The sequence below is a fragment of the Grampus griseus genome (genome assembly GCF_964374135.1).
Source record: "Grampus griseus genome assembly, chromosome: 1".
NCBI lineage: Eukaryota > Metazoa > Chordata > Mammalia > Artiodactyla > Delphinidae > Grampus > Grampus griseus.
In genome coordinates, this window is record NC_139017.1 from 1,008,225 (window position 1) to 1,034,488 (window position 26,264).

Consider the following 26,264-nt stretch of genomic DNA (forward strand, 5'->3'; position numbering starts at 1 on the left):
GTGCTGCTTACCATGTCCAATGGGATACAATTATTAAAAATATATCATCTAAGTCTTTACTTTTGTTATTTTCAGAACGGTAATAAAAGTCAATAAAGGGCTTCCCTGGTGGCGCAGTGGTTGGGAGTCTGCCTGCCGATGCAGGGGACACGGGTTTGTGCCCCGGTCCGGGAAGATCCCACATGCCGCAGAGCGGCTGGGCCCGTGGGCCATGGGCGCTGGGCCTGCGCGTCCGGAGCCTGTGTTCCGCAACGGCAGGGGCCCCAGCAGTGAGATGCCCGCGTACCGCAAAAAAAAAAAAAAAAAAAAAAAAAGTCAACAAAAACATTGTTTCTCTATGTTAAAAGAACCTACTGCAGAAACAAGGCCCCCAGACCCCAGGTTCTCAATAAATGGTTTTTCTTAACTTAATTTTTAAGTGTCTTACAATCATATTATTTATATCAGCTGCTGGGTTCAAAGGTCCACAGTGACTAGTAAACCTGCGGGCTTAGATCTCACATTTGTTCAGATTCTTTGTTTTTTGGTCCATAACATCCTTTTTTTTTTTTTTTTTTTTTTGCGGTACGCGGGCCTCTCACTGCTGTGGCCTCTCCCGTTGTGGAGCACAGGCTCCGGACGCGCAGATTCAGCGGCCATGGCTCACGGGCCCAGCCGCTCCGCGGCATGTGGGATCCTCCCGGACCGGGGCACGAACCCGCGTCCCCTGCATCAGCAGGCGGACTCTCAACCACTGCGCCACCAGGGAAGCCCAACATCCTTTTTTTTTTTAAGCCACACCTCACGGCTTACGGGATCTTAGCTCCCCAACCAGGGATCGAACCCAGGCCCTTGGCAGTGAAAGCGCCAAGTCCTAACTGCTGGATCGTCAGGGAGCTCCTCATCTATAACATCTCTATGTTCAATGCCACCGTGCTCTAATCTAACTCCTCCTTAAGAGCTGGCTCAGCATCTGGCCATGGGCAGCTCTTGGCTCGTCAGACTAGGTTCTGCATCCATCTCCACTGGGACTGAGTTGTGCCCTACCTCTTCCCGCTGCTTCTCATTCTAAGGGTTTACAGAGTCTGGGAGACCACAGAGTGCATCATCTGGCCATATCATATGGGATCTTCTATGCCATGCTAAGGAGGTTATTAGACTTTATCCTGGAAGCCAGTGTATATCAAAGTTTTTTTTTTTTTTTTTTTAACAAATTACTCCTAACACCTAATCTCTTCCTTGCCCTACCCCACAGTCTTCAGGGAAAACCGACATCCCAGGAAAATGCTCTATATTTATCCTGTGGCGTCACGGACCGTCCAGTATACTCTTTCTTCTGGGTACCTGTATCCCAGAGTTCGAAGAGCACAACCAGAGCCATGAGTTTTAATTTTCAGGCACAAGAAGCTGAGCACACGAGCCAGGGCAGCCACAGTGGAGAGGGAGGAAGGGAGGAGAGGCGAAGGCACCAACCCTGGCAGAGAGCTGGCATCTCTGGGAGTACAGACCTCTATCTTTAGGTATAAGATCTAAAGGTACATGATCTGTACTTTTACTATAACAGGGACTACAGGTAGGGTAGGCCTGGAGGTGGTAAACAGTAAGCTCAGTAGTGGATGTGTTAGTTTTCAGGTGCTTGTAAGATACCCATCCTGGCACAGCCAGTAAGCACATACATTAATTTGGAGCTCTGCAGAAAGGCTGGCATAAATATGACTAGAGAAATGAGACACAAGTGGAAGTATCCGTCAATCCATATCTTGTTTCAGAAATGGTTTAAGGCAGTTTGCAATAATACATACACTACAATACGAATGAATATATTAAAACTGGGGTAAAAGAAAGAAAAGCGAAGGTGGTACGATGACCAGGAAAGGGCTGCTGGTGACATGAGAATGAGCACTTCAATGACATGATGAGAATATAAGCCAGACTGAAACTGGCTGGAAAACAAGAGGGAAAGGGCCAAACGGAGAATCCTGGCTGTGAAAGAAAGCACAGCTAGCAGCCCTTCACAGGAAGCTCTTAACCTGGGGTCCACTCTTCCACACATGATGTAAAATTTTATAATCAGGTATGAGTGTCCATTTCTTTGCTGTGCACGTTCATGGCTTTTGTCACTTTTCCAGAGACAGCTGTTACACCTTTCCAGAAAACCAATGCCCATGTAGTCAGAGAATTGAAAACTACTAAAAAAAAGAGAGTTCTCTTCACATATTTTTTCTGATTATAAGAGTAATATAAAATTTAAACAATCTTGAAATTTCTTTAAATTTAAATTCTTCTCAGCTTTACTGCGGCGTGACCGACCTATAAAATGGTTAGCTATGTCCACTGCGGTGACTGGACGTACATGCACAGCGTGAAAGGTTTCCTACGTCCAGGTCGTTGACACGGTCCATCATCTCAGATTTACCTTCTCCTGGGTGAGAACACTAATTTCTACGTCCTGTTACACGATGCAGTCACCATATGTCACGTTAGATCCTCAGCCCTTGGTCATCGGACCGACGACAGCGTGTACCCTTTCATCAATCTCTCCATGTTCCCCACCCTCAGCAACCACCTTCCTGCTCTCCTTTACAATGAGCTGGGCTTTTTAAAAGATTCCACATATAAGTGATACCATGCAGTATCTGTCTTCCTCTGTGAGGCTTATTTCACTCAGCACCGTGCCCTCAAGGTCCATCCACGCTGCTGCAAACGGCAGGCGTTCCCTCCTTCTCGCAGCTGAGTTATATTATGGTCCACCTAATACTCATACATCTCCTCCATCCACTCAACCACCGATGCACACTCAGGTTGTTTCCATGTCTCGGCCACTGTGAATAATATTACAATAAACACAGGAGTGCAGACACCTCTTCGAGATCCTGTTTCCATTTCCTTTGGATATATACCCAGAAATGGGACTGCTGGATCAAATGGTAGTTCTATTTTTAAATTTTTTTAGGACCCTCCATACTGTTTTCCACAGTGGCTGCACCAATTTACATTCCCACCAGCAGTGCACAAGGGCTCCCTTTTCTCCACACCCTCACCAACCTTGTTATTTCTTGTCTTTTTGATGATAGCCATTCTAACAAGTTTGAGGTGGTGGCTCGTTGTGTTGTGTTTTTTTTTTTTTGCGGTACGCGGGCCTCTCACTGTTGTGGCCTCTCCCGTTGCGGAGCACAGGCTCTGGACGCGCAGGCTCAGCGGCCATGGCTCACGGGCCCAGCCGCTCCGCGGTGTGTGGGATCCTCCCGGACCGGGGCACGAACCTGTGTCCCCTGCATCGGCAGGCGGACTCTCAACCACTGCGCCACCAGGGAAGCCCTCATTGTGGTTTTGATGCGCATTTTCCTGATAACTAGTGATGTTGAGCGCTCTTTCATGTACCTGTTGGCTATCTGTATGTCTTCTTTAGAAAAAGTGTCTATTCAAGTCCTCTGCCATTTTTAAAAATCAGATTATCTGCTATTGAGTTGTATGAGTTTTTCATATATTTTGCATATTAACTGCTTATCAGATAAATGGTTTGCAAATATTTTCTCCCATTCAGTAGGTTGCCTTTTCATTTGGCTGATGGTTTCCTTTGCTGTGCTTTTTTAGTTTGACGTAGTCCCACTTGTTTACTTTGGCTTTTGTTGCCAAATACAAAAAAATCATTGCCAAGACAAATGTCAAGAAGTTTAACTTTTATGTTTTCCTCCAGGAGTCTTATGGTTTCAGGTCTTAGGTTCAAGTCTTTAATTGATTTTGAGTTGACCTAAGTATATGGTGTAAGATAAGGGTCCAGTTTTCCGAACATCATTTATTGAAGAGACTGTCCTTCCCCCACTGTATGTTCTTGGCTCCTCTGTCATAAAATAATTGACCATATAAGTGTGGGTTTATAGCTGGGCTCTCTGTTCTGCTCCACCGATCTCTGTGTCTGTTTTTATGCCAATACCACACTGTTTTTTGATTACTGTAGCTTTGTAATATAGTTTAAAATCAGGAAGTGTGATGCCTCCAGCTTTGTTTTTCTTTCTCAAGATTGTTTTGGCTATTCAGGGTCTCTTGTGATTCCGCACAAATGTTAGAATTGTTTGTTCTTCTATGAAAAATGCCACTGGAATTTTGATGGGGTTGCACTGAATCTGTACATTGCTTTGGGTAGTTTGGACATTTGAAAAATATTCATTATTCCAATCCATGAATATGAAACATCTTTCTATTTGTGTCTTCTTCAATCTTTCATCAATGTCTTACAGTTTTCTGTGTATAGATCTTTCACCATCTTGGTTAAACTTATGCTTACGCATTTTATTGTTTTTGATGCAATTGTACAGGAGATTGTTTTTTAAATTTCTCTTTGTGATAGTTCACCATTTCTTCTTTTCTTTTCTAATTGCTCTGGCTGGGACTTCCAGTACTGTGTTGAATAGGAGTGGTGAGAGTGGGTACCCTTACCTTGTTCTTCATCTTAGAGAAAAAGCTTTCAGCCTTTCACTGTTGAATATGATGTTAGCTGGGGGGGTTGTCATATATGGCCTTTATTGTGTTGGGATGTGTTCCTTCTACACACTTTTTTGAAAGTTTTTGTCATGAATGAGTACTGAATTTTGTCAAATGTTTTTTCTACATCTATTAAGATATTCATGTGATTTTTAGTTTTTCATTCTATTAATTGGTGTATGACATTTGTTGATTTATGGTATGTTGAACCATCCTTGCACCCCAGGGATAGATCCCACTTGATCACGGTTTGTGATCCTTTTACTGCGTTGAATTCAGTTTGCTAGTACTGTGTTGAGAATCTCTGCGTCTATATTCATCAGGCATACTGGCCTGTAGTTTTCTTTTCCTGTAGTGTCCTTGTATGGCTTTGTTATCAGGAAATGCTGGCCTAGTAAAATGAGTTTGGAAATGTTCCCTCCTCTTCAATTTTTTGGAAGGAGTTTGAGAAGGAATGGTATTAATTCTTCTTTAAATGTCTGTAGAACTTACCAGTGAAACCATCTGGTCCTGGGCTTTTGTCTTATGGGAGGTTTTTGATTACTGATTCACTCTCCTTGTTAGTTATTGGTCTGTTCAGATTTTCAATTTCTTTATGATTCAGTTTTGTTAGGCTGTATGTTTCTAGGAATTTATGCATTTCTTTTAGGTTATCCAATTTGTTGGCATACACCTGTTCACAGTCGTCTCTTATGAACCTTTGTCTTTCTGTGTTATCAGTTGTAAAGTTTCCCCTTTCATTTCTGATTCTGTACTTGAGTCTTCTCTCTCTTCTTTTTAGTCTAGCTAAAGTCTGTCAATTTTGTTTATCTTTTCAAAAAACCAGCTCTTAGTCTCACTAAATTTTTCTAATATTTTTCTGCTCTTTATTTTATTTATTGCTGCTCTCATCTTCCTACTGCTACCTTTGGGCTTAGTTTGTTCTCTAATTCCTGAGGTATAAAGTTAGGTTGTTTGAGATCTTTCTTTTTTCTTAATGTAGGTGTTTTTATCTATAAACTTCCTTCTTAAAACTCCTTTTGCTGCATCCCATAAGTTTTGGTATTTGTATTTTCCATTTTCGTGTGTTTTAAAATATCTTTATTATTTTTTAAAATTAATTTATTATTTATTTATTTATTTTTGGCTGTGTTGGGTCTTCATTGCTGTGCGTGGTCTTTCTCTAGTTGCGGTGAGTGGGGGCTACTCTTCACTGCAGTGTGTGGGCTTCTCATTGTGGTGGCTTCTCTTGTTGTGGAGCACGGGCTCTAGGCGCACAGGCTTCAGTAGTTGTGGCACGCGGGCTCTAGAGCACAGGTTCAGTAGTTGTGGCTCACAGGCTTAGGTGCTCTGCAGCTTGTGGGATCTTCCCAGACCAGGGCTCGAACCCGTGTCCCCTGCATTGGCAGGCAGATTCTTAACTGCTGCGCCCCCAGGGAAGTCCCTCAGAATACTCTTAGATCTCTCTTTGAGTTCTTTGATCCACAGGTTGTTTAGAAGTGTGTTGTTTAATTTCCATATATTTGTGATTTTTCCAGTTTTCCTACTGTAATTGATTTCCAGTTTCATCTCAACGTGATCAGAAAAGATACTTGGTATTATTTTAATCTTAACTTCATTAAAACCTGCTTCATGACTTATCCTGGAGAATGCTCCATGCATGCTTGGGAAGGACGTATGTTCTGTTGCTGTTGGATGGAATGTTCTGTATGCTGTTGGGTCCATTTGGTTGAAAGTATAGTTTAAGTCCAACGTTTCCCTATTGATTTTCTGTTTGGATGAGCATATTCATTGTTGAGGGTGGGGTATAAATCTCCTGCTATTATTGTACTGTTGTCTATTTCTCCTCTCAGATATTGATATTTGCTTAATATATTTACGTGCTCTGATGGCAGGTGCACATATATTTATAATTGTTGTATCTTCCTGATGAATTAACCCCCTTATCATATAATGACCTTTGTTTCTTGTTACAGCTTTTGAATTAAAGTCTACTTTGATAAAAGTATAGATACCCTCACTCTCTTTTGGTCTCTACTTACACGGAATATCTTTTTCCATCCCTTTACTTTGAGCCTATGTGTGTACTAAAACCTATAGTCTCTTTTAGGCAGCATATAGTTGGGTCTTCTTTTTCAATCCACTCAGCTACTTTGACTTTTAATTGGAGAATTTAATCCATTTAAAGTAAGTTTTGATAAGTAAGCCCATTTCATTAACTGTTTTCTGGCTCTTCTGTAGTCCCCTGTTCCCCCGACCTTTCTCTCTGGATGTCTTCCTTTGTGAATGGTGATCTTCCGTGGTGGAATGCTTTGACTCCTTTCTCTTTCTCTTTTGTGCGTCTATCATAGATTTTTGCTTTGTGGTTACCATAAGACATTTTATAGATATGATAGTCTATTTCACACTGACAACTTAACTTTGACTGCATACAAAAATTCTCCCCCTTTATTCCCTTCCTTTAATGTTTCTGATGTCACGATTTAACTCCTTTTATACTGTGTATTCGTAATGATAATCATAAAGTATTTAGCTAGTTATTTTTAACACTTTCATCCTTTAACCTTTATACTAGAGTTAGGTGGTTAACACACCACCATATTACAGTATCAGAGTATTCCGAATCGATTATATACTTACCTGTACCAGTGTGTTATATATTTTCACATTATTAATTAGCATCCTTTCATTTCAGCTTGAAGAACTCCTCTTGGCATTTCTTGTAAGGCAGGTCTAGTGGTGAAGAACCCCTTCAGCTTTGTTGTCTGGGAAAGTCTTCATCTTGTCTTCAGTTCTGAAGGACAACTTTCCTAGCTAAAGCACTCTTGGTTGGCAGTTTTTTCTTTCAGCACCTAGAATATATCATCCCACTGTCTCCTGGCCTGCAAAGTTTCTGCTGAGAAATCTGTTGCTAGCCTTATGGGAGTTCCCTTGTATGAGAGAAGAGTTTTTTCCTCTTGCTGCTTTGAAAATTCCCTCTGTCTTTGATTTTAGATAGTTTTTGCTACATTTTGTCTTGGAGAAGATCACCCTGGATTGAAATTTTGGGGTGATATATTAGCTTTATAAGTAGGAGGTACAAGTCTCTCCTCAGATTTGGAAAGTTCTCAGACATTATTTCTTTAAAAAGCTTTTTGCCCCTTCTCCCTCTCTTCTCCTGGGACTCTAATAATTTGTAGACTGCTTCTCCTAAAGATATCCCATAGTTCACATTTTCTTCCTTCTTTTTCATTCTTTATTCTCTATCCTCCTCTGACTGGATAATTTTGAAGGTTCCGCCTTCTATTTCCAGGCTTTTCCTTCTGCCTGATCCATTCCGCTACTGATGCTCTCTACTGCATTTTCCATTTCATTCTCTGTATCCTTCAGCTCCAGAATTTGTTTGGTTCTTTTTTATGATTTCTCTCTTTGTTGAACTTCTCGTTTTGTCTGAGTTGTTTTTCTGATTTCATGGAACTGTCTTTCTGTGTTTTCTTGTAGCTCACTGAGCTCCTTAAAATGGCTGTTTTGAAATTCTTTATCAGATAAATCACAGATCTCCACACCTTTGGGGTTGGTTACTGGAACATTATTGTGTTTCTTTTGTGATATCATGCTTCCTTGGTTTTTCATGTTCCTTTATGTCTTGCACTGCTGCCTGCACATCTGAAGTAGCAGTCACCTCCTCCAGGCTTTACTGACTGACCTCTTCCAGGTGTCCCATCTTGGATTGTTTTTTGCTCCAGTGGTGTGCTAGAACTTCTCCACTGGGCTTGGACTTCGACAAAGGCTCTCTCATCTGTGGGTAACTGTCTCAGTCAGTGTTCTCCAGGAGGCCCTGGACCACGTCAAGATCCACAGCTGGGACCGAGGTCTGTGTTTCTATTATCTGACATACAGGTGGGGTGAGATTCCCCCTGGGTCCCTTGGTGTACAGTGCCGATGACAGAACCAAAGCCAAATGGGGCTGTACCCGGGACTATGGTCAGCAAGTCAGTGGCTGGGATGTGCACTTGTCTTCTCAAAACAGCTCTCCTTGTCCTTAGATGGCACTGAGTTTGACAATCTCCTCGCTTGGACAGATGCCAAATTGTTGTTGTGGGAGGGATAAGAGCGAGGGACATCTTATTCAGACATCTTGCCGGCACGCCCCCCCGCTCCCCCCTCCCCCAGCAATGCTTTCTAAAGACATATAGTAATGCCAGCACCTCAATCTCTGCTTCAAAAGGTAAGGAGGTAGCGCAGGCAGGTGGAAGGTGAACTCTGCGTTTTTAGGGTTTCAAGCAATTCTTAGGATTCAACTGAGACTCTGTAAGTTTGGACTTGAAAATACTCCTGAAAACATCAATACTCCCTGTGGTCTGAGAAGGAACAGAAATAAAGGACTAATAGAGCCACTAGTACACTAGCTGTGAGAAAGAGAGGTAAAATCGGGAAAAAATAAGCAGTGTTTCCAGGCTACATTATCCCAAATTTGGTTTCCAATACAGAGGCAATCAATCAACCAAATGACGCTAAGCCTGCTTCTATGGCCCGCTGCTGTGCGACCCTAGGCAAGTTAGTTATCTCTCGGCGCCTCAGGTTCTGCTTCTCTGTAAGACAGGGAGTTGGTCTAGATGATTCCAGAGCTGGAGTGAATTGAAAAGGAACGAGGAGTAAAAGGGAACAGGATGTATCCGGGACTCACAGAAGCCATGTTTCTGGTATGGTTTCTTTCCCTGTCCTTCCAACAGCCATTCTGCGGGAGATCTTCAGAAATTTCCAAGCAACATAACCCACTGGACAACTGCTGTTTGGGACTTCTACCCTGAGCAACTTTCTCTTAAAACAGTTTCCGTTGTCCTAAGGTGGCGTACTCACCCCCAGATGGCTCTCACTGCAGAAATTCGAACTGATGGGGGTTGTGTCTCATGAAGACCACTAACTGTTGCCTGAAGAAACTGCTGGATCAATTCAGGGGACATAGCAACAGTGAACCGACTGGCAGCCCAAAGGGCCCGGCCCAAGAGGAAAGGAGACACTGGGAGGAAGAGAGAGCAGTTAGAGGCTGAACAATACAAGTTTCTGCTACTGCCCACCCTCCTCCCCACCACTATTCCTCAGTTTGTTGCAGTAACTGGATACCACCTAACATACATAACGTAATGGAGAGAAAAAGCATGATCTTGAAAGATAAAAGCAAATGTATGACCTATGGCACAGAATCATTTCCCTAGTTTCACTTTTCACTATTTGCAAAGTACCTTTTGAATATTCCTAGTCTACAAAGCCCCCCACCCTTGTTCCCACCACAGCTCTCACCACCCCTTACCACACTACTAGTCAGTCCTCTAGATGTCTTCTCCACTGCCAGTTTTTTCCTACTCTTGGACCACTATTGGAATACTGTAAATTATAGCTCTGTCATGCTTTTATTTAAAATGTCAGCAAATTCCATAGTCTACCAAATAAAGCCCATCTAAATTCGCACGGCATTCAAGGTCCCCTCAGATCAGTGACTCTAGCATTACCTCTCATTTCCCTTTGTGCCTTCCAAACGCAGGCACACACCCCTCCCTAGGAAGTCAACATCTTCCTTTGCCATTTCTGTGCTTTGGTTATAAGCCAACACACTCACCTCTCCTTGCATTATCTAACCGATCTCTTGGGCTGAAGTAATCCTAACTATCTCTGCCACTTTAAGCCCATGTCTTTAGCTTTCTAACATGACACAAATATATGTTTTGATATTCTAGGCACTGGTGTAAGGATTACTACCCCTTGCCTATTATAAGATGCTTGAGGACAGAGACTATACTTATTCAGCTGTTATAGAGCTTAAATTAGTTACCTGTACAATAAACATTTAGTTGATGGAACCTATTCAACAGAACCTAGCAAACGGTGCCAAATAATTACATACTAATTCATGTAATGGAGAGCACCATCCAAGAACACCTGCAAGTCCCCAAAGTTAAAACTGTTTTCATAGCAATACCAAGACATTATTTGTCTTTTTTCATTCTCATTCCTTCTCGAGTGTACGGTGGAATTTTCCAGAGGTTACTGATGTGTGACACCATGGCTCTGACAGCTAATGGAACGTATGCTTGCATTTCTTATATTTTGAAAGCTTTTCAGTTTTAATTTCTAATATGTTAAATACTGTTACATGTGACTCACAAAAAAATCTCCTTGGGATCACTGATAATTTTTTAAAGTGTAAAGGGGTCCTGAGACCAAAAAGTTTGAGAATGGCTTGTACAGAAAAGCTTTGCTAGGGCAAGTTCTACAAAAAATGTGCTGGTGAGTTTGAGAAATTCCAACACTGTCATTCAACACGTGATTACACTATGTCCATTAGGTGCCAGGCACTGTGGGGCAAAAGGATATATTAGACGTGGCTTGTACTCAAATATCTTACATTCTAGCAGGAGAAAGAAAACATATTTGTCAACCACAACATAACGCAGCACGTGGTCAATGCAGAATCAATAGGAACGTGCTCAGTGGGTCCGGAGCTCTGGATGCTCAACCATCTTAATTCTGTGACTCAGGCCTGAGATGCCCCATGACAGCTGGCCTAAGGAGAGGTGGAGAACATTTTCCAATGGCTTAAGCTACCCAGAGGGCATCCTACGGAGAGGAAGCAGTGAGTGCACTGACACGGCCCCGACGACGCAGGGGTCCCACGACTTAAGTACTCAAGGAGGAAGCAGAGACAGCACTGGGGGCTCTGAGGGTAAGAACAAGGCACGGAGATCGTCACACAGAGACAACGCCGCCTCTCAGCCGCTGCCCTGCGCTGCTGAGAAGTCAGGCTCACGCAGTCGAGGCTACTTTTTAAGGCTAGTAGTGAACGTGGACATGGGAACGGACATTTAATCATGTAGACAGAAGAGGTTGAGAAAACTGACAAGAAGCACACAGGAAGGATGAACCACACACAGGCTGCCTGAGGGCGTGGGGACTTTGCAATGACAGAGCTTGCAGCAGAGTTCTCAAGGCAGAGCAGCCAAATCTGCACTCTATTCAGACGCCAGAAAACACCCGGGACTTGAGCGCTGACTGGGAGAACAGTGTGAGAGAACAGCATGGAGAGCTATGAACGAGGCAATCCTAGTCTCTCAGTGGGTGAAGCTTGAGTCAAGGTCTCTGGGCAGTTCAGAGGTTCAGACGAGCTCAAGCTTTAGGGTGGAAGAAGAATGGTCACCCCGAGGTTTACCTGCCCAAGTGAACAACAGAACTGAGCTGATGGTGGGCCTGAGCACGGTGCTGAAACCTACCTGAGAGGTTGAGGTCCGCGAGGACGACGTTGGTCAGGAAGCCATGCATGTCGAAGGGGATCCTGCCACTCTTCACGCTGTCGGTGACGATGGACTTCACCGAGCCGAGGGCCAACATGCACGCCTCATGGATCTTCCACCTGCCAAAGGGACACCACAGCCTGGTCACACACACCCACGGTCAAAGCGACAGACGCTTGAGGGAAGCCAATTCAGGAAAGGGCGTTTCAGCACAGCCTGACCCCAAAGTGCATTGAGCTGCTCTTCCGATCTAAACCTATAACTGAAAACGGTGTAATTTAATAATAACACGTTTTTCTAATTAAAAACAAAGCAAAAGTCCTTCCTTTCAAACCTTTTTAAAATGGGGTAAAAGCATCTTAGCCAACTGTTTTAAGGATGGGAAGAACTGCTTTAAAACAGATAACGCAAAGCAAGGACACGCCTGCCTCCGACCTGATGCCCAGAGCACGTCCCTCAGTGGGGCACCCGCCGCCCACTCTCACCAATGTCCGGTGCCGCCATTCTTGGTGTGCTCAGCTTCCTGTAAATGCCGAGTCGCTGCGGCGGCCAGGGCTGCTGCGCTCTCATTCTGGAAATCAGTGGCCACAGCCTGGTGGGAGGAGAGGCGCTAACAAATGTTTCTGTGCAAATTAAACTGCAAGCTTCATTGCACACTGAATGGTTCCAACTCCTTCCCATACACACGGCTGAGCCCAATTAGGTACACTCAAAATACAGCCCCTAATTGTGTTAAGGTCTCTACAGTAAAGCAGTACCCATATTTCCGCAGTGCCCAAGCACTGTGAAGCTCACAAAATGGACAGCTCCCTCTGGCTACATTCAGCAGAGCCTAAGTGGTCAATGAGAGACTCAGCTCTGGATGGCAGGGGACCAGATATTTATTCTCTGGGAGCCTGACTGTGGAAATACAAGGCCAATCTACTAGCTGAAACTTGGCGTGGTCTTTCCTAGGTGCCTTAGAAACACCGCAGGATAACAAGGAGCGCTCACCAACAATGAAACAACGAGAACAGGCCTCGCACCTGACAGGCGGCAGGTGGCAGCTTCTTCACAGACCCTCAGCCTAGAGACAGTCCTGGGCTCCAGTCAGAGCCAAAGAAACATGAGCAGCCACCTGGGCGTCCAAGCTCTCGGCAAGTTTTTTTAACTTGCCAACGTCTAGTTTGTGCTACAGCTTCTTGCCGAAGAGTGAATGAAACTGAGAAGCTCCTGATTCAAGCATCCTTACTCATTAGAACACTATCCTCTGCACAATTCTCACACCTAACATCCACACGTAAATCAGAACCGGGAGCAGTGACTTTGGAACTCCGGACTCTCAGACGTCACTCGAGATGCTCTTCTTATCCCCCAAAAGTCTACGACAAAGTCACCCAACAACACTGCTCAGCTTGGGTTAGAGATCTGGAAAGAAGAGGAACGGCTCAGGATCATCTGGCTGAAGTGTCAAGGTGGCCCTCTTACCAGCAACAAGTCCTGGGCTGCGATCCTGACAGTGTAGGAGAAGGTGTCATCATCTTCATCTTCCACAAACTGCTGGGGGTTGGCTGTCCACACTTTGATCTGAAAGGACAAGGACGTCAGGCTTCCCTGAGGCTCCCGTCTGCTCCCCTTTCCATCCACACACTGGAATGGCTCAGCCTCTTGTTCTCAGCTCGAACAGAATGCTATTCTCTTTGATGCAGAGAAGCGAGCCCTTTAACAAGCTAAGCAGCAAAGGCCGCTGCAGAAGGTGGCTGACTGCTGGCCCCTCCTACTGTAGGTGGCTGTTACCCCCAGATACGTCAATTTGCTGAGTCTAGTAGGTCTGATGGGCATTTAATGGAAAATCATGTCCACCCTTGTGTTGTTCACACGAGACAGGCATTATCATATTTTTTAATGCTCTTTTCTGGTCTAATGGTTCACCAACCAGGCTAATGATCTGAACTCTATTACATCTCACTATTTATAGAGAAAGGTAGGCTTTTCTGGCTATCTGGGCCTTTGGTTGGCGGTCCTATAGATGTAAAAGTATTAGTACTCTGAAAGCCCAATTACCTAGTGCAGGAGTTGATAAAACCCCAACACCCAGGGATTCGGCAACATAATGACATCAGAGCTTTCTAGACCCTCCCATGAAGTTACTCTTCAGGTGTCTATTCTTCAAAATCACTTGGTCGCCTGACTTAGACCCCACATGCAGGCTGCACTCTCTGAATGCAAGCCGGTCACTGTCTCCCATACGTTGTTACCTGCTCCTCGGTGATCTGCATGTATAGGATGAGATAGTAAATCAACTCAGGCAAGGCCTTCTTGACGGTGCTTTTGAATTTGCTATTTTCTAGGAGAGCATGGACAAATTCAAAAATGCTGAAGACGAGATTTTCAAAGCCCAGGACTTCACCTACAGGAAACACACGAGAGAAGCTTTTAATGACAAGAAGCCAAAGGAAAGCACAGACGCTGGAAAGGAACTACACCATCTCTGTAAGTTAATGAATAGTTAAAGCACTTGCTAATTATTATTCTCCAGGGAATGGAAGAAGGGGCTGAGGAGTCAAAGAAAGGAACTTGAGGCTATTAAGTACTCTTTGGCTTTTCAAGTAAAAGAATCAGGGAATTCCCTGGTGGTCCAGTGGTTAGGACTCAGCGCTTTCACTGCTGAGGGTGTGGGTTCAATCCCTGGTCGGGGAACTAAGATCCCAAAAGCTGTGCAGCGAGGCACCACCCCCCACCCCCCAAAAAAGAATCAGAAACACTGAACATACCTTCCACTCAGAAATTCTACAATTTCACGAGACTTACGCAAATGCCCATGAGGAACAGATCAATGATTTTCAACTTCTCATTTCCCCACATCCAATACACTTAGAGGAAACTCGGTGAGAACACTCTCTTAAGAGCATGAAGCCTCTAAGTTCCTGCCTCTGTTCTGTCTTTTCCTGGCTCCCTTTCCCACTAAGTGGTGCACCTGTTGAGATGAGACACGCCACGTACCATCAGAATCCACAGGATCTTCCACTTCCTCTGTGTAGTTTACTTCTGTCCTCACATAAGTACAATGAAGAGTAAAGAAACAGAATCAGCAGTCTGCTTTGGACACACTCTACAAGGGAGTGCTGTACACTCCAGCACTAGGAGCAGACTCTTTAAGCAAGCGGAACCACATGGACGTTAGGACCCAAGGCTAGATTCCCAACCATGGGCTGGCAGGCCCGTCAGCCTTCTGGAAAGGATATAAAGCTGCGCTCTCAGTTAGGGTGTTCCAAACAATAGGCAGAATCTGCTGCATGGAGGACACCATGTGCTTTGGGAAGTTTTTCACCAGGGCTGTCACTGCCTGGGAAGTTAAAGAGAAAAACCCCAAGAGTTACAAGTGCTATGGGGAAAAAATCACTGCTTTCAGAGCACCCTTCAAACCCCCAGCACCTCCATCGCAGTAAATGTTTACCTTCAGGACTTCCATCTTAAACCCGCTGTCAGACGTGGGGCCGTCTGGTATCTGGAGGGCCTGGACGAAGGCCTCTGTGAACTGCTGCACCACAGGGAAGATCAGGACTTTGGCCGCGCCCTGGCGGCAGAAACCAAAGTCAGTACTGGACGCAGCCCGAATCAGTGGCTCAGTGCATGCACCAAACACCGAGACCCGCGCTGTCTCCAGACCCCTTCAGGCTCGGGCCTCAATCAGAAGGGCGTGGCCACAAGGTCACTGGAGGTGTCCCCAAGGTCTGCTGTGTCCTTATCCAACACTGGCAGCTCCTCACCAGGAGCTTCTTCAAAGCTATTACATAAGGCCAGCTTCTCAATCCCAGGGACTGGTATTTTTCAGCTAGGCTGGTTCCACATGGGAGAGAGATAAAAGAGCAGTGAAGTTCTGGGTGATGACTAGCGTGAAAAAGATGCAGGAGGAGGTGTTAGAAAAAATAAGGCTCAGACGAAAGGAAACTAAGCTACACGCAGATGAGGAACTTAACCAGAACATTCACTGCATCCACAACACGGCGAGTGTCCGTCCTGGCACTGCTGTGCTGAAGACCTCTAGGCAGGCCGTCTGTTACCAACCTAAAGGCTCACTCACCTTCTCCAGCTCCTCCATGTTACAGATCATATGGGCACAAGTGGTAAAAATCTCCACGGCTCGGGAACGGGTTCGAATACCATACACCTGGAAACAAGTTACAGTGTAGCCATGAGACTGGTGGGTGTGCGTTCGTGCGTGCGTGCATGCGCGTGTGTGAGACTAAACTGTGACTACTAAATCCTGACATGGGACTGGAGGTACAGAGACAGGAAATGTCAATCACTCATGTCCAGGAGACAGACTCTTCTGTAATCCAGAGAATGGAAGGCAGCACGATGTCAGAACTTATTAGAATCAGCCTTACATACAGGCCTCTGTGGGTTAATCTGACAAAAATATGAAGCTGGATACGGCCTGAAATCCCAACACGGTTAACGTATTTCTGTCAAAACACAGCCCTTGGCTGGGGCCGGAGAGGAGGAGGGAGGTTAACCAAACGCATACAGAGTAAAGGAAGGGCTTATCGGGCGCAGTGCAGGGGTAGAATCGTTTCCAAGTACTCGGCTGAGGCGAACAAGCTTGGGTGGGCTGCCCCGTGAGAGGCAAGGCAGCACCAAGGCAGCAGGGGTGAGATGTGAGGGGAGACTGCAGCTACTGCACGCTCTCATCACAGGCTTGTCCTCGCAGTTACAAGCGAAGGCCTAAGTATCATCCCAGCTCAGTCTTTGTCAGTTCTTGTCTTCAGGTCTGGGGACCGGCAGCCAACACAGCGGGCGCCCCCTGAGCGGGGGCGGCTGGCCAGAGCCCGAGCAGCTCTGCCTGCTGGATGGCGCAGCTGAGACTCGTACCTCGGCCATGGTGAAGATCTTGTACATCTCTGGGAGAATGACAGGAGCAACCAGCGGCATCTGGGTGTCTGTGACTTCTCGAGTGAATTCTACAGAGAAGAAAGCCCCGCTTTACAAAGACATTCCGCGTGAAAACTGTTGAACTGCTTCTAGGCGGCACACAGGGAAAGACACTGGTTGGGAGACTTACCCTGGCGTACGGAAGTAGTGTCATTATTGGTTAGAAGGGAAAGAGAACGCAGAGATAAAGGAGAATACACGAGATTAAGAAAGAAAACCTGTAACGGAACTGTGTAAGAATCCTTGTGAGGTTGCCTTAGGAAAATTCGGAATTAATCTAGTTTGTGCCCACTGTCACCATCCAGGTGCACTTGGAGGCGTCTCACCTTTGTTCCACTTTCAATACCCTGCCCAAGAAGCTGTTCTGATGCACACAGTCAAGTCTGTGCAGACTTACCTGGCTTGAGCTCCACCCTGAAGATGGGGACGATGTCTACTGACCTAGAGGTCAGGCCACTGCTCAGAGGAAGAGAAGGGGGTTTACACCCCGTGACGGTGGCGAAGAGCACCCCGGCCGCGGAATGAGACTTGAGGAAGGCGAGGCAAGTGTGGGTCCCAGCCTTCCCTTCACTTCCAAAACCTCACAAGGCACCGAGACAGCAAGCAGGGCTCTGGATTGTGTCGCTGAGCGTGGAATACAAGCCCTCGAGTCCCAGTGGCCTCTGCTGCTTAACCAACCACATTCATTACTCTCATGATCACTCTTGATAGCCTCAATTTATCAACACTTTACAAGCTGAAGTCCAAAGTAAGTTTTCTGAAGTCACTCATCAGGTCAGAAAAAGCATGGGATGCCAGCGACATCAGTCTCCAAAGCTCTTTGAGAGCGAAGAGAAAGCTGAGGCTCATGGATCACTCATTTCAAGCCCTGGCGGCTGTGTCTGCATTTCCTTCACACCATCAGCCTTAGCTGTCATTGATAAACAGCTAAGTGTAATGGGAATAAGCCTTATTACATTCGAGAGACTGGGACAGCACCTTCAACAGCCCTGACGAGAGTCAGACCCGCTCTCCTGCCAGGCTCCTGCCCCCACACCAGTGCCCTGCTCCCCACACGCACACCTGAGCTGCAGCTGCCGGAGCGCGGCCCAGCCTCAAGTGAAGGTGTGTGGCTGACAGAAAGGTCATCTCACTGAACAGTGATTTCCTTAGTCAAGCACAACAAGGGCTCTTGAGCAAGCCAACTGTATATACAAACGTACAACTATTCTTTTCTCCAGGTTTTTAAAAAAGAAGCTGAACTTTGTGTTGCAAGACTGGAAGGGAATAGGCTTCCTTTCCTTAGTAGAAAATAGGTCTGTTAATTGATATTTTGGCATCATGAGCTTGTAAGTAAAGAATCCTAGGGCTTCCCTGGTGGCGCAGTGGTTGAGAGTCCGCCTGCCGATGCAGGGGACGTGGGTTCGTGCCCCGGTCCGGGAAGATCCCACATGCCGCGGAGCGGCTGCGCCCGTGAGCCATGGCCGCTGCGCCTGCGCGTCCGGAGCCTGTGCTCCGCACCGGGAGAGGTCACAACAGTGAGAGGCCCGCGTACCGTAAAAAAACGAATCCTAGAAAGCTCATTCCACGGAGAGGGGTAGGAGAAATCACCTGAATAATACGCCGTACAAGAGAAACAAGGGCAATAAGCCGGGCAGGGAGCATCTGAGCAAGGAGCATTTGACCTTTTCAATAAGGTCAGCTCTATGCCCTGAGCACCCGTCACATGTAATCAATAAAAATACACTGGGTGGTGCAAAAAGGCAGCTGGGGCACGGGAAGAGGGGGTTTGAAACAAAAGGAGAGGGGCGATTTGCTTTTGGACATAGAACTGGTATTATCTACTATCAATATTAGATGGACTAGTAAAATTGGGCCCAAATGCCAAGTTTAGTAAACTGATTGACACTCAGAAAAGGTTGTAACAGCGTTCCTAACTAGGTAAGAATACCTTTCAGGTAAGCTAGCAGATCACGGAGGAGGTGGTAAGACAGGGGTGAGACTTTCGCAAACTTATATAAACAGAAAGCAATGTGGTTTCTAACAGATCAGTACCCAGTGGCTAAGGTCCACATAAGGATTCCCTGAAAGCAAAGGAGAGCAGTGACCCCACATGGGGGACAGGAAGCAGGGCAGAATTTGCAAGAGACTGGGAGACTCAGGCCATACCTGGGGGTATTTAAGGATAGGTCCTATGAGGGACTGATAGGTTAGCTAAGCTTAGAAGAGCTGTTCACTAAGTCTCCTTGGACTCAAAGTTCAAGTATTTCTCTCAACTTCTCAGAACAGAAAGAAAGAAAATACACCAAAGACTACATATTTTTCTAAGCTGGCCAAACGAAGGTCAGGATTGCAGAGTGGGACTGTTTTTATCTTCTTTCTTATATCTCCATAAAAATTCAACTTGACTATTCTTAACTTTGCTTTGGTTGAACCAAGCAGAAAAATAATATATAATAATGATCTAATCATGATGGCTAAAATCCACTGTGTGCTACCACAGGTCACTTTACACAGATTAGCTCACTTATACCGCCTAATGCTCCTTTGAGGTGGACACCATCATTACCTGAATTTTACACACAAGGAAACTCAAGCTCAAGAGACGAAGTAGGTTGGGTCAAGGTTAAGCCAGACTGTGAACTGAAGTCTGCGTGCGTAACCGCCACACTTGACTCTTTCCTGAGTGGGAAGGGCTCGCAGTGGCGGAAGCACAACACCGACTTCGTCCCCTGGGAAGTGTCACCGGTTCGGGAGGACAGCCATGGACGTGACAGCTGGAGGAGCAGCAGGGAGGGTGATGCGTGGGATCCAGGGGGCAAAACCAGGGGATGGTCTCCAATACCTGTAAGCACTCGCATGGCGCCGTGGACTGCGTTTAAGTCTCCGCTCACCAGCATCCCCATGAGCAGGTTGAAGAGCTGGGGCCAGGCTTCGGGCCAGTCCCAGTGAGCGATGGCTGACACCGCATAGGCCACGCTGGAGCGCACCTTGCTTATCGACTCTCTTAAGCCATTGGGCAATAGCTCCCGGATGACAATTTTTGCCTGGAGAGGAGAAAAGCCCACCTGCCATTAGACCAGGTTATAAGTGAGTGGCAGAGTCCTATCCAGTTCATATGCTGGAAAAGCAATGTGTACAAGACACTGCATATCTATGGAAAACTCCAATACGCCAACTGGACAAGTAATTCATCCAGAGAGTCTAACTATGGTCTCGAAACTTATGCTGTCCATTATGGTAGCCACCAGCTACATGCAGCCATTTCAATGTAAATTAATTAAAATTAAATGAAGTTAACAATTCAGCACATCAGCTGCCCTAGCCACCTTTTAGGAGCTCAGCACCCACAGGTGACCAGCAGCTGTACTGGACAGCACAGACACAGAATGTTTCCATGACGCGGGAAGCTCCAATGGACAGCGCTGCTCCAGACCTTCTACCTCACAATTTCTTGGGGGCCCAGCACGGTTGCACAGCACTGGACTAACTAGAAACATTATTTCATGTAACCCTCAAACAACTCTTTAAAGTTGGAATTTTAGATATTTAGGAAATTGAAGCTTAGAAGTTAAAATACTTTTTGAGTATTTCATAGCTAGTAAAAGGCAAACTGGCATCTGCACCCAGGTCCGCCTGGCACTCGAGCTCTCTCATCTGTAGCATGGCTCCTGCAATGCCAGCTACCAGTCACTCCATGGCCTTCTGATAGCTCCTTGTGGTCAGAGAACGGCCCTCACCATCTCCACAGGCAGACAAGTCGAGTACCTCTCCTCACCCTTTCTGTGGTCTCAGGAGGCCTGAACCTCTCCGACTGGGCACACCAGTGAGTCTCCACGTACTGCTTCAAGATGACTGATGCCAGCTGTGAAAAGAGTAAGCCAAGTAGCACAGCAAGAAAAAGACTCTCTTCACACATACAAATCGTACACACGGCCCGATATATTCATCTGAAGTCTATCTAAATCTGGTATAAAATTCTAAGTTATTTATAAAGTGGCCTTATTCTTTCACTTTCCCATAAGAAAGTTTCACCAAGTAAAGGGAAATTACTTATAAACTGGGCCAATCAGTCTCGACTTACCTGACGGATCGCCAATGCCCCCTGAGGATCTACGGTCAGCTCTGCCAGGTGAACACCAAATTCTGGAAGGGAAAAGTCTATTGTGAGTCCAAGAGCGCCCAGGATCGCCATAGTGGTTTACTGAGCTCTAACCCTGATGCCAACAGGAAAGATTTCAGAGGATTCAGTGGCTCCAAGAGTGCTGATGACTGCTCAGATTGGCTCCTCTAAGCAAGAGAAGCAGGGCAGGGCTGCTCGCGATGAACAGTCCAGCACCTCTCACTTCCTCCAACCGCTGCACAGCCGTCTCCGCCTTCCAAGGTAGCGATGCACGTAGTATCTAACCAAAAACCGCTGCTATCTAACCCCAAAGGAAAATTAAAAGGTGAGACTTCAGGAGTTGTCCAGATGTACACCACCAAAGAAGAGATGATTAGGTCTAAGAAAATCTGGCCTTCACAGGCTTAGTCCTAAAAATACAACTGTTGTAAGTGAGCAGTTTCTAACAAGCAACGTAAGTAGTAATCTCGAAATGCATATTGGGAGGCTACAAACAACTCTGACTCCCAAATTAAAATTTAGATCCTTCAATGTAATCCCTATCAAAATCCCAATGATTGGATTTTTGCAGAAACAGAAAAACCCATGCTGAAATTCATATGGAATCTCAAGGGACCCCAAATAGCCAAAACAGTCTTGAAAAAGACCAGAACTGGAGGACTCACACAAATCTACAGCCATCAATACAGTGCGGTACTGACATAAAGACGGTCGTACAGATCGATGGAATAGATCACTCAGTGCGGAAAGAACAGTCTTTTCAACAGACGGTGCTGGGACAACTGGATATCCATGTGCGAAAGGAGTAAGCTGGACCCTTACCTCACACCATAACAAAAATTAACTCAAAATGGGTCAAGGACCTAATAAGGCCTAAAACAATGAAACTCTTAGAAGAAAACATAGGACAAAAGCTTCGTGACATCATGACATTAGATTTGGCAATCATTTCTTGGATGTGACGCCAAAGGCACGGGTAACAAAAGAAAAACTAGGCTTCATGAAAATTAAAAAATGTTGTGCATCATAGGACACTATAACAGCGTAAAAGCAGCTACCCACAGAACGGGAAAACCTGCAAATAGGTATGTAATAAGCCACTAACATCCAGTTATAATAAAGAAATTCTACCACTCAACAACAACAAAATGCCCCAATTAAATGATGAGCATAAGACTTGAACAGACATTTCTCCAAAGATTTATGAAGGCCAATAAGCACATGAAAAGATGCTCAACATCACTAATCATTAGGGAAATGAAAAGCAAAACTGAGGTACCACCTCACATACATTAGGATGGCTACCATCAAAAAAACAGAAAACTGCCATTGGAGAGGATGTGGAGAAACTGGAACCCTTGTGCACTGTTAGTGAGAATGCAAAAGGGTACAGCCACTGTGGAGAACAGTACAGTGGTGGCTCCTTAAAAATTTTTAAATAGAATTACCATATGATCCAGCAAATTCCACTTATGGGTATATACCCGAAAGAAATGCAAGCACTGTCTTGAAGAGATATTTATTTGTATGCCATGTTCACAGCAGCATATTTCATAATAGCTAAAATGTGGAAGCAACCCAAGCGACCATCAACAGATGAATGGATAAGCAAAATGTGGTCTATATGTACAATGGAATATTACTCAGCCTTTAAAAGGAAGGAAATTCTGCAATAGGCTAAAACAACTGCTATAATGGATGAACCCTGAGGACAGTACACGAAGGGGAACAAGCCAGTCACAAAAAGACAAGTACGTACGTACCCACTTACATGAGGTATTTACAGTAGTGAAAATCATAAAGGCAGAGAGTAGAATGGTGACTGCCAGAGGCTGGGGGACGGGGAATTGGAAAGTTACTGCTTAACGAGTATAGAGTTTCAGTTTTACAGGAAGAAATGGGGATAGTTGGCAGTGAGGGCTGTACAACAACGTGAATGTATTTAATACCACTGAACTGTGCACTTCAAGAAGGTTAAGATGATAAACTTTATATTAAGTGTATTTTACCACAAGAAAAAAAGTTTGAATTTAGATCTAATTTATACTTGCAAAGGAGTAAATTATCAAATATATATTTGTGAAAAGAGGAAGCAGAATGTAAGGCCAAGAGCGCACCCTAACTTTCGCATCTTGCCTTCCAGGGCTGCGTGATCCAATATGGCAGCCATCAGCTACAAGTGGCTACTAAGGACCCGAAATGCGGCCTCCGAGAACTGACACGTGCTGGAAATGTAAGACATGCACCAGACTGCAAACGCAGTATGAAACAAAATACTGTGGAATATTTTAGTAAAGTTTATATCGATTACATATTGAAATAATACACCGCATACATTTGGTTAAATGATTACAGTATTAAAAATGAATTTTACCTGTTTCTTTTTTACCCTTTAGCTACTAGATGATTAAAACGTTCATGTGACTCACATTCTTCCTACCGAACAGCACTTCTTTGAGAATGGACAGCAGCTTTCAGAACTGCTTGGTCGTGGCAGGTGCACAGGTTACAACAGGCTCACCATCCGACTTGAGAGCTATGATCAGTGGGGTTAAAGCCTGGGCCCTGAGCTGCCGTGGCAATCCCTATCCAAATTCCAATGGCGCTTTCCACAGAAACAGAACAAACAATTCTAAAATCAGCATGGAACCACAAATGACCCAAACAGCCAAAGCAATCCTGAGAAAGAATAAAGTTAGAGGCATCACGCTCCCCGATTTTAAATTGTATTACAAAACTGTAGTAATCAAAACAGTGTGGTATTGGCATAGAAACAGACATACAGATCAATGGAAGAGAACAGAGAGCGTAAAAATAAACCCACACATACATGGTCAATTAATTTATGACAAAGGAGCCAAAAATATACAATGGGGAAGGGAGAGACCCTTCAACAAATGGTGCTGGGAAAACTGAACAGCCACATGCAAAAGAATGAAACCGGACCACTATCTCACAACATACACAAAAATCAATTCAAAATGGATTAAAGATTGGAATGTAAAAGACCTGAAATCATAAAACTGCTTGAAGGAACCATAGGCAGTAAGTTCCTTGACATTGGTTTTGGTGATTTTTTTTTCATTTGACACCAAGATTAAAGGCAACAAAAACAAAAACAAGTGGGGCTACATCAAACTAAAAAGCTCTGCACAACAAAGGAAACCATCAACCAAATACAAAAGCAACCTACCGAATGGGAGAACATATTTGTAAATCATGTATCTATTAAGGGTTTAATATACAGAATATATGAAGAACTCATACAATTCAATAGCAAGTAAAACAACTGGATTTTAAAATGGGCAGAGGACCTGAATATACACTGTTCTAAAGACCTAGAGATGGCCAACAGACACATGAAAAAGATGCTGAACAACACTAATTATCAGGGAAATGCAAATCAAAATCACAATGAGATAAACTCACACCTGTCACAATGGCTATTATCAAAAAGATAAGCAATAACGGGACTTCCCTGCAGGGGATAAGACAGGGGGTGCAGGTTCGATCCCTGGTCAGGGAACTAGATCCCACATGCATGCCATAACTAAGAGTTCGCATGCCACAACTAAGTAGCCCTGGAGCCACAATTAAGGAGCCTGCCTGCCACAACTAACACCCAGCACAACAAAATAAGTAAATAAATTTTTTTTTTTAAAAAGGATAAGCGATAACAAGTGTTGACAAGAATGTGGAGAAAAGGGAACCTTTGTGCATTGTTGGTGGAAATGCAAAATGGTGCAGTCACTATGGAAAACAGTATGGAGGTTCCCCTAAAAATTAAAAATAGAGCTACCATTTAAGGCAGCAATTCCACTTCTGGGTGTTTATCCAAAGAAAATGAAAACACTAACTCAAAAAGATATATGCACCTCATGTTCATCGCAGTACTATTTACAATAGCCAAGATGTGGAAACAACCCAAGTGTCCACCGATAGGTGAACGGATAAAGAATATGTACGTGGTATGTATGTATGTGAGTACAGATACACACACACACACACAAAATAGGATATTAGTCAACCATAAAGAAGAATGAAGTCTTGCCACTTACAACACTACGGATGGACCTTGAGGGCATTATGCTAAGTAAAGTAAGTCAGTCAGAGAAAGACAAATACCGTATGGTCTTACTTATACGTGGAATTTAAAACAAACAAACAAAACAAAACAAAACAAACAAGCTCACAGACGCAGAGAACACACTGGTGGTTGCCAGAAGCTGGAGATGGGGGGGTGGGCAAAATGGGTGAAGAGAGTCAAAAGGTATAAATTTCCAGTTATAAAATAAATAGAGTCATGGGGAAGTAACATGTAGCATGTCAACTACAGTTAATAATACCGTGTTGCATATCTGAAAAGTTGCTGAGACTAGATCTTAAAAGTTTTCATCACAAGAAAAAAAAAAACCAGTTGTTGTCCTATTATTTTTATTGCCCATCATGAGTACACTGTTTGGCTTTCTTATCGATGTAACTAAAGTTACTTTCCATGGTAAGTGCTAACTATCATAACTAGATTCCACTGAAATAGCCATCCAAAGGGTATTTATGCAATACAAAAGCTTAATATCAGGAAAAAGTTGTTCCAGGCAATGTTCCATGTTCAAGGCTTATCCAGGTAAGCAGGTGAAAAACTACTGAAAATAATCTATGCCTATTTCTTTTTAAATGTTTTCCTTCATATTGTTCTCTTTTGTATTTGGGTTGCTCTATTTTTTTAATGTTATTTATTTATTTATTTTTGGCTGCGTTGGGTCTTTGTTGCTGCGCGTGTGCTTTCTCTAGTTGCGGCGAGCGGGGGCTACTCTTTGTTGTGGTGCGAGGGCTTCTCATTGCAGTGGCTTCTCTTGTTGCGGAGCATGGGCTCTAGGCGCGCAGGCTTCAGTAGTTGTGGCGTGTGGACTCAGTAGTTGTGGCTCACGGGCTCCAGAGTGCAGGCTCAGTAGTTGTGGCGCACAGGCTTAGGAGCTCCGCAGCATGTGGGATCTTCCCGGACCAGGGCTCGAACCCGTGTCCCCTGCATTGGCAGGTGGATTCTTAACCACTGCGCCACCAGGGAAGCCCCTATGCCTATTTTTTAAAATTAATTAATTATTGGCTGCGTTGGGTCTTCATTGCTGCGCGCGGGCTTTCTCTAGTTGCGGTGAGGGGGCTACTCTTCACTGCAGTGCTGAGGCTTCTCATTGTGGTGGCTTCTCTTGTCGTGGAGCACGGGCTCTAAGCAGGCGGGCTTCAGTAGTTGTGGCACGTGGGCTCAGTAGTTATGGCTCATGGGCTCTAGAGCGCAGGCTCAGTAGTTGTGGTGCACGGGCTTAGTTGCTCCGTGGCACGTGGGATCTTCCCGGAACAGGGCTCAAACCCGTGTACCCTGCATTGGCAGGCAGATTCTTAACCACTGCGCCACCAGGGAAATCCCTATGCCTATTTTTTTTAATGTTTAACTTTGAAATAATTTTTAGACTTAAAGCAGTTTCCTCCAATGCGTGACAGTCCTATTCTTTCCTTGTCTTTTATGACCCGACCACTTTTGATAAGTA

General features: G+C 44.8%; 1 protein-coding gene across 4 annotated transcripts in view; it reads right to left on the bottom strand.

Annotated features, from left to right (window-relative positions):
- The window catches only part of IPO9 (importin 9), a 46,736-nt gene that overhangs the window by 9,205 nt on the left and 11,267 nt on the right, over positions 1-26,264 (bottom strand). For 3 of the 4 annotated variants that reach the window (XM_082680598.1, XM_082680595.1, XM_082680597.1), the window contains 13 exons: positions 20,683-20,744; positions 20,377-20,463; positions 19,444-19,645; positions 16,560-16,648; positions 15,769-15,855; positions 15,142-15,261; positions 14,930-15,030; positions 14,688-14,746; positions 13,943-14,094; positions 13,173-13,271; positions 12,191-12,297; positions 11,685-11,824; positions 9,280-9,439 (listed from right to left, as the gene is read on the bottom strand). In XM_082680598.1, the coding sequence (XP_082536724.1) occupies positions 9,280-9,439; positions 11,685-11,824; positions 12,191-12,297; positions 13,173-13,271; positions 13,943-14,094; positions 14,688-14,746; positions 14,930-15,030; positions 15,142-15,261; positions 15,769-15,855; positions 16,560-16,648; positions 19,444-19,645; positions 20,377-20,463; positions 20,683-20,744 (1,465 nt within the window). Of the gene's footprint in view, positions 1-9,279; positions 9,440-11,684; positions 11,825-12,190; positions 12,298-13,172; positions 13,272-13,942; positions 14,095-14,687; positions 14,747-14,929; positions 15,031-15,141; positions 15,262-15,768; positions 15,856-16,559; positions 16,649-19,443; positions 19,646-20,338; positions 20,464-20,682; positions 20,745-26,264 lie in introns of those variants that run through there. The other variant, XM_082680596.1, reaches the window with a different exon arrangement.